Genomic DNA, 8,970 nt, shown 5'->3' with positions numbered 1-8,970 from the left:
AAAAACAAAACCAACAAGCAATCAACATACACAATTCAGTGAGTGAAGCGCCCGGAGAGCCATTCAGCCCCACAGCCCCCAGACCCCGTTAGCTCACAAAACCCAACAGGGTTGCATGGCTCCAGCAGCAGCCTTTTGGGACAAGATGGGTACCTGAAGCCAAGGCTAGCGGGTCAAAGCACATTGGCTACACCTCACTCTTATTACAATTTTCCCTGTAAAGCTATTTATGTGGTTTGGCAACATAACAGCTACAAACAGAATGAGTACATAGATTCTTGAATAGTGAAAGGGTCAGGATTGATTTTTTTTTCTTTTTTAAAATGATTTCTTTGAATTCATCTGTCATTCCTCCAACATCCTGATCCCAGCCCTACCACAGAGTGCAGCTGCAGCACAGCCAGATTTTCCACAAGTTCTCTCCACTGCAAACAACTGCATCTTGCCCACGCTTACAAGTACCTAGAGAAGGATTAGGTGGCACTGGCAAAATCCTTCTTGCTCATACATCCAGATGCTGCCACTTTGCTCCTCATTTAGCAGAATGGTGCAGACCCCCAGAGTCATCAATTTTTGGCCTCTGCCAGATCCTCACAAGTAGAAGTAATCAGGATCCTGATCTCCTGACTTTTGGACCAACCCTGTATGATCACTCTTGTAGAATGCACAGGGACCCCAGAATTCAGGCTCACAGGACTGTTCTGAAGTGCTTTTACAAAGGTAAACAGGCCAGATGCAAACACAAGAAAGCTTCAGCCTCGGCTGCAGGTTCCCTGTCAAAACCAGTGCTGCTGGGTCATCTGGAAGACTGTTGATGCATGTTCACCACAGGGCAAAGAACCCCACATGTGCTTCTGTAACACCCCAAAAATGAGTGCCACCAGTAGCACATTCAGGTTTAGCTGCCCCAGGGACACTGGCCAAGAGGCAGGCAGTGCAAGGCCTTCCCAGGCAGGAGGCCATGCTGTGCCAACCCTTCACCAAGGCAACAGCAGCCAAGCTGGCCTCTGCTCCCTCCTGCACCTCAGCATCTCCTTGGGGCACAGAAATAGCTTAATAGTAGCCTATAAAAACAGGCCTACCAGCCAAACTTATTCACCTGATTACATTAACTAACATTCCCAATTACTGTACTCATACATGGATTCTCAGTGTGGGCTGCAGAGGCACAGGTGACAAGTCAGAGACCATGGCTGTGGTATGAAGTTCATAAATAGCAACATTTGCCTTCCAGTGTATTTTAAAGCAAGTAAGAGCACAGCAGCTGAAGCATCCATTTTCCCCAGTAACTAGTAGAACAAGAGTTTTGGTTAACTATAAAACAACTTTTTGTTGTGTGGTTTTGGGTTTTTTTGTTGTTTTTTTTTTAAAAAGATCCCCTAATATACTGAATTTTAGCTTTCTTGGGGGAATAATTAATTGCATATACCATTTCTCATTGATTATGATGCTAAAGATATTAGCAGAGATTTACTTGCCTGTTCTCTTCTTGCACAGTCACTGCAGCCATAGCCCCTGCCCAGCCAGTACACCCATGGATGAGGAGAAAAGAAAAGCAACCACTGAAGTTCAAGGAAAAAAATTGAAAAATTAAAAAGCCACAAACAGAAGAGGTAACAGAAGCCTTTCTTGAGACACAGTCTAAATAGATATGAACAGAGGGCACAGGGATACTCATGAAATACTGCAGCTCAGGGTGAAAGAGAGACTTGTCAAAGCCTTTACTGAAGAATTGAAGAATCAACTCATCCACAGTTCTTCTTTCTCTGAACCTGGTACTCCCTGTTCAATCACTCTTGGCTATAAAATCAGTCTTGGTAGATATATGAGATACAAAACAAGAAGAAGAAATCCTAAAAACTACAGTAAAAGAAGCATCAGTGCAATTTTTTCCTCCATCCTTCTACCTCCTAACCAATAATAAAAACCTTCTGAAAGAAATCAAAAAACCTTGGTCAAAGCTTTTGACCAAGAGCTCTCATAAAGCAACATTTTCTTTTCAAGTGGAGGCAAACAATGCCTACCAAAGCCCAGGTAATCAGATGGCCAAGTTCCTACTCTTAACGGAGGAGAAATGCTATGTATGGCTGACATTCATCTGAGAGTAAGTGGATTTTCTGCCTCTGCTCTTGAATCAGTTGGAGTTAGAGGAATAACTGAAGCACTCTTCGAGATCAGCACTGTCCTAATTGATCTGACCACAGCAAAGCAAACAAGCCTCATCAATGCAAGAGCCTGGCACTTAAGAAGGCAAGCTGAATAATTTAAAATAAATACTGAGAATATACTCCTTACAGTCTAGTAACAAATTTAACTTAGGGGAAGCATACATGAGAAGATACAGGTCAAACTAAAGTTGACCAGAGGTAAATACCAAAAATGCAATAAGGATATGGAAAAAGGTCTTTTTACTTTCCTAGTAAGATACAATGGCCCAAGGACTATCTTAAACATTATCATCCGACTTCAAAAGTGCAACCTTTTTTCCTACTCTTTTCCTATCCCACATCTCATCAAAATAATCCGGTTATCTCCCTCTCACCATAAGTACCTGCTTCTCATCTTTATACTGCAAGATACATCACAGGCTAAAAAAACTACTTTAGGATTCTTCAAAAGCCTGCTTTAAAGTGCGAGAACTGCATTTAAAGAAAAAATAGAAGCAAGAGGAACGTACTTAGCAGGGACGCTGACCTAGAAGGAACTTCAACTTGAACCTCAAGTTGAAGCACAGAACAATTTTTCTCTTTTGAGGGTACAATAAAAACCTTATACAGAAAGTCTCCGCTATTTGATGCTCCAGAAAGTAAAAACTTCACAGGTATCATGGCAGCAGTCTTAACTTGCATTGTCCTCACAATGATACTGTTCCTGTTAGAGGAAATCCAGGACATGCTCAGCTTACACATCTGTAGGAATCTGAACGCAGGTGGAATATGCATTCAGTAATATGTCAAAGAAAGAAAGGTAAATACAGACTTGGACTTGCAAAGGTGTTTAGCTCTTTTAACCAAAGCTTTTTTGCATAGGCTGGTATCACCTTCCTGAAAAGAACCATCTCTGCAGATCAAGCACACATTGTTTGGATCACAGAACTCGTGAGCTCTAACAGCGCTCATATCACTGTCCTTGTGAACTCCAATCATTCTGCAGCCATCACAGCAACTAAATGATCAACACAACTTTTGCTTCACCATTTGATGAAATACAGATCTTTCTCCGAGTCACATTACATATGACAGTGTACCACACCGCTTTTCACATGAATGACAACCAAACCCAGAGAGACACATTCTAAGGATCATGAAGCAGCCATTTCTTATGCATAATGAGAAGTCTAATCTTCCACTGGTATGCCTTTCAAATTTTCTTCCAGAGCTGACAACTTTACTGTAACAGGAGATTTTGCAGAACACCTCCTACCTCCACTCACTGTCAAAATAACATGCAGTCCTCAAAGCAACTTCCCCATATGTTGCAGTTTAAGATAGCTGCCAAAGCTTTTCCTTGGGCTGATAGAATATCTACAGTATAGCCACTACAAATAGCCCTTCTGAAAAAACAACCTAGGGCACTCAACCCAGGCAACAGAAAGATTCCCTTAGCACATGCTTTCTCAATAACACATTTAGAGAAGAAAAAGCTGACAAGTACAAAAACACAAGAAGAGGCTTCAAAACACCAGCTTTGACCAAGAATGACACAAAGCTCTCCAACAAACGCAGGGAAGAAAGTCAGTCGTAAGTCTGAAGCGGGGACATCTTCAAAGTAAGGTTTTCAGTGTTTCTTCTACTTATCACCCTCGTGGCTGCCATACAGCTTATTTTATCCCACGTGGAACAGAAGCAGCAGTGAGTATTTCTTAATGGCAGATCATGCTGCTGAGTTTATTTCTCAACTGACCACCATGCCTGGAAGGAGTTGGTTGTCTTGAAACTCCTCCCAGGGCAACAGGTTCAAGACAAGCAATGCCTGCTCTTGCCACTGAGTTCCCGCTCCTCTGCTGGTCCTGCCCACCAGCTGAATTCTTCCATCCAACCAGCTTCACACTCTCAGCAGTGGGGAAAGTAGGCATACTAGAAATCCCTGTTTTTTCATGTAGAGAAAAGACAGGATGTGAGATAATGGTTGTGCCCATACTCAGTGTTCTACTTGTAAATAGAACCCTGGATGCCCAATCTAAAATAACTCAGCTATAGCAAAGTGGAACACCAGACAAGCAGGGGCAAGCATAGATATGCCATATCCAAATCACCTTCCAGACAACAGCCACCAAGGATCAGCCGTGCCCAAGCTGTGCTGAAGGAGGACTGGAATTTACTCGTATTCTCTTTATGTTTATTGAAAGAATGCTCTTGTCCCCAGATAACTTACAGAAGCAGACTGATTACTGCCAGAAAGTAGGTCAGTGTCATTTAAAGCCAGTTTGAAATGCATCTCCACAGAAACTTCTTAATCTTTAAAAAGAGAATGCATAAAATATTTATTTTATGGTGCAAAATGTTTGAAAGACTAACAGGGAAAGCTCTTATGTATAGTGCATGAAATGGCTTTCCATGCCTCATTAAGTCATGGAATGTGAAAGGAGAGTGGCTTCTTACACTTGGCAGATAAAATGCCACACAAAAGTACTTCTCAGTCTAGCAAAATCACAGCACATGACTTGCTAACTCATTTTCCTTGTGTTCTGTGATCACGAAGCTTTTCTGCTTTGTCTGGGATCTCCTCTCAGCTTTAATGATCGCACTGCAGATTTTTCCATACTAGATAGGCAACTCATTCTTAAATTTCAATATTCCTAATTATCAAACATTCAGCACTTCAAGATGTAAATAACACTTGCATCCCTACAAGAGCAGCTCTGAAGAAGGAATACAGCATTTGAATTCAGACTAATTCCTGTAAGATAACATTTCATAAACAAAACGCTTCATTGAGCATGGAGATTTCCAGTTTTTACAAAGGAGAGTGAACTTTAAACAAATACAAATCAGTTGAGTGATTAACTTTAAGCATTCAGGTTTCTTTAAACTGATCTCTATGTATAACTGGTATCAGTAGAACAATCTTTACTGATTAAAGAATGACATTACAGCGAAACTCAAGCCACTGAAAATTAGGTGAGAGGCAGAAGGTGCCAGCCAAAAATCACTTCAGGTCAATGGGAGGAAATTAAAAAAAAAAAAAAAGCCCACATCCATCCCTTGCCCAGGCAGACTTGGTTGTGCACAACTGGTACCAGCACTAAAGGTTACACAAGGTAAGCCTAAATTGTGGGCGACGTAGCAAGTTAAGAAGTGAAACTAAACATGCTTATCCATGCATCCCAAACTTCGTCATAATCCTAAATGTTATCTTAATTTGACTAATTTTCTTAATTATGCTTTGCAGCATCTTGATATTTTATAGCACAATTTCAGCATTTTTTTCAGCTTTGAGCACTCAAGCAGCAACTCCTCCGCCAAAGGGCACCCAATACCTCTGCACTTTGTGGTGATGAACTCCACATAGCTTCCTCCTCCTGCCTCCCCAGCCTTCAACTGCAGCCCTGTCCCCTCCCCCTGCCCCCAGCCTGCCCAGCAGTTCCACCTAAAATGATTCACATTCCTACCCAGGCAGCTACAGAGCTTACCAGTACCTGCAGGGAGCTGGATGGTGGTTCATCAGGAGCAGTGCTTGTGGAAAAGAGGGACCCCAGCAGCAGACTGCTGCTCCTCCTGCTCCTTAAGTTCCTAGGAGCTGATTATCCCAACCTAGAGCTCAAGTAAGAACTGCAGAGAGCCTCCAGGCCAGAAATCAGCAATAAAAGGTCATGGTCTTTACCCTACAGCTAGGGCTTAACACAGCCTGGAACATCCACTGGAAACTCTTGAGGATTCACTTCCCCTACGGGGGAACACCATTTCTTCTCTAGAGATTCTTTTAGCAAAGTTACTCCAAAATATAATAAAAGAAATGGCAACAATAAGGGAAGAAAAGTCATTTTCCTTAGACTGCCTAATTGTCCATATCTTTTTTGCCTCGTTCAGCGAGAAGCCTTCAGTACGCAGCTATTCCCACAAGACAGCTTTGCAGAGTGAAGGAAAAAAAAACAAGAAAACACTTTCATTCAGCTACACTGCAACAAATTTATGGTGTTGCTCCTAAAAAATCCCATTTGTGATAGGTTTGGAGAAGATTAGAGAAGAAAGCTCATATCCACTGAAGCAAAATTTAATAGGCTCTTGAGTTAAAGCAGAGCATTCCCTTAAATAATGCATATCATTAGTAATAATTACCCGTAGCTGTATAATCAAAATAGCTATCACAAGTGACATGAGAAGTCCAGATGTCACGTTTGGATATTGTTTTTAGTAAATGTTATAAAACTGACTCTCAAAGAGAAACAAGCAGTAAGAACACCACGGTGTGAGCTAGAGGTAAAAACCCATCACAATACACTCTAGAATATCAACCCAGCACTTGGAGATACAAAGCCAACATCTAAAACACTGTAATGTAAAAATACTGTCAAGATCACTTCCTGTACTTTATTTTTTTTTTTTAAGGTGAAAAACTTGCAAAAATTAAGTGATCTCCAGCAAAACAGTCGACAACAGGAGTCCTTCACTTGAAGGGTTACTGCCAATATGAAATTTCCTCCCCAACACTGAGGATTCACAGCTTTAGTCTCTCTGAGCCAATGCATACCTCACTCCAAGCTCCTCTGTGTGACAGTGGGCCAAGAAATTTAGGAGCTGTAGCTCAGGAGAATGCATATGTATCCAGAACCACCCAGTTGAGCTGCTGCTTCCTTGGGTTTGAGGCAACCAAATATTCCAGCAAAAAAATCACACAAACATGTCTGTTGCAAAAGTCTTAAGTTGATTTTTAGCACCACAAAAACTCCTCTTGCATGGGAAGCTTCTGCCTTCTATCCTCGGCACTTCTTATAGGACTCTCTCAGATCATCAGTACAGATCTTGGGCACCAAACGAGGGCAAGGTGAAAAAGGGATGAGCTCACATTTGAATTAAAGGAGAACAAGACAAATCAGCAATGAGAGTCAACAGAACAGCTCAGCTAGGAATGACATCTCTCTTTCCAGAACATTTGGAGAGATGCTGCTCATCAGTAGGTTTATTTGCTGGTTCTTAACACAGCTGTGTGCTCAATCTATCCGACTACTGTACAGGAAAATGGAGAAAGCCATTAGCTCCTCAATGTCTCACAGAGAAACACAGAATGGCCTGGGCTGAAAAGGACCACAATGCTCATCCAGTTCCAACCCCCTGCTGTGTGCAGGTCACCAACCACCAGACCAGGCTGCCCAGAGTCACATCCAGCCTGGCCTTGAATGCCTCCAGGGATGGGGCATCCACAGCCTCCTTGGGCAACCTGTTCCAATAAGAACCGTCCACATTCTTGAAAAACAGACCTTTAGAAAAGCACTGTGTTGCAAAAACTGTATCAAAGCTGAATACCTACATGCAGAACACTACTCATACGTATTTAATTTCCCCACTCCCTGTAACACCAGAAAGATGTCTGAAAATCTAACAGACTACTACATTACAGAATTATAAAACAGGTATTATGCAAGGTTCAGATTTTCAGCGATGCTGCTTCTAACCTCCAGCATCCCAGTCTGCTGTAATATTTCTTGCTCCCAGCCTCAGAAGCCACTAATGGACTGCTATTAATCATCCTGAAGCACATATAAAATCCTTCCCATACAAACACATGGTTCCTTAAATCTAAGGAGATGCTGACTTAACTTTAGTCTTATTTGGCTGTTAACCTAAAACTGATTAAATGGAAGTCACAAAAGCAACCTGTCAAAAGCATAATTAAACAAGCAGTTCCACATGCCTCGCCATTACTGGATTACCTTTCTGTGGTCGCTATTCCTAACCAAGAATTGAAACAATCAGCAGACATACTGGAACACAAATAAACACTCTTCTTCCAAGCTCACAAATCTAAAAAGCCTAACAGTAGCTTACCTGACACTCACTAAATGCAAACATTTGACAAGACTTTAAGCTCAAAAGCAGGTAACTGAGCATCCATCTACAGAGCCTCCTGGCAGACAGAAATGCACAATTTTGTAGCCATGACTCATGTCTTAAGTTACAAAACACATTAGGGATAATCCCCCAGCCAGCACTGAGATGGATTAATGAACTCTTGTTCCCACAAAACTCTGCTTTCGAACTAAAAAGTACTTCAAATTTAAAAAGATTTCTTCTTAAACATCAACTAACACTCACTAGCAGAACTGTGACCACTCCCTGTAGGAATACCATGTAACATTAAGACTTATCAGTGCAGTTTTAGCAGAATTAATGATCAGGTTAACATCTCAGCAAACACCCAGACCTTTCAGTGCATTCAGGTGCACATGACACAACCATCAAAAAACCTAAAACAGGCAGAAATTCCTCATGGCTGATAAGAGCAATGCAACTTTCCATCTTTGCATGATCTCAATCATGAAGAAAGAAGCAGAGACTGGATTATTACTCTGACAAAGCAGCAAAAAGCAAAAAAAACACATAGCCTTCTAGTGCCACATAAACTATTATGCAGTTCAAATACAGCACATTTTTGGCCAAGCACAGTGATGTCTGGCTCTCGTTTCTAAAGGGGTTTTGTCCTTACCTGGATGGCTTTGGGAGCTCATTGCTGGTAATGTCAAGTCCTTTGGAGAAGGGATTTGAGACAGATCAGTTTCCACACAAGTAACAGTAGCTCTAAAGAGCTCCAATGCTTCACCGATACATAGAAACTGAAAGTGGGGATTAAATTATGGCCACCTTATAAAATCCAGGGCAAAGTGACATGCTGAGTTGCACACAAAGTAATCCAATATGGTGGCAGAGTATCTTCTAACAGTTTTCAAACTGTGAACCTGCAATAAAAAGATGTCTGCATTAGAGAATTAAGAATTACAACTATTTTAATTACGCATTATACTTCCCCAGACCC

General features: G+C 41.5%; 1 protein-coding gene across 1 annotated transcript in view; it reads right to left on the bottom strand.

The window, feature by feature from the left end:
• The window catches only part of HDAC4 (histone deacetylase 4), a 208,364-nt gene that overhangs the window by 183,724 nt on the left and 15,670 nt on the right, over nucleotides 1–8,970 (bottom strand). Inside the window, exon 2 of the mRNA XM_010713207.3 lies at nucleotides 8,644–8,893. Within this exon, the coding sequence (XP_010711509.1) occupies nucleotides 8,644–8,665 (22 nt within the window). The 5' untranslated portion in view covers nucleotides 8,666–8,893. The remainder of the gene's footprint in view (nucleotides 1–8,643; nucleotides 8,894–8,970) is intronic.

Source organism: Meleagris gallopavo, chromosome 7, assembly GCF_000146605.3.
Source record: "Meleagris gallopavo isolate NT-WF06-2002-E0010 breed Aviagen turkey brand Nicholas breeding stock chromosome 7, Turkey_5.1, whole genome shotgun sequence".
Lineage (NCBI taxonomy): Eukaryota > Metazoa > Chordata > Aves > Galliformes > Phasianidae > Meleagris > Meleagris gallopavo.
The sequence above is the reverse complement of the archived record's forward strand: the minus strand, read 5'-3'. Positions and strand labels throughout refer to the sequence as shown.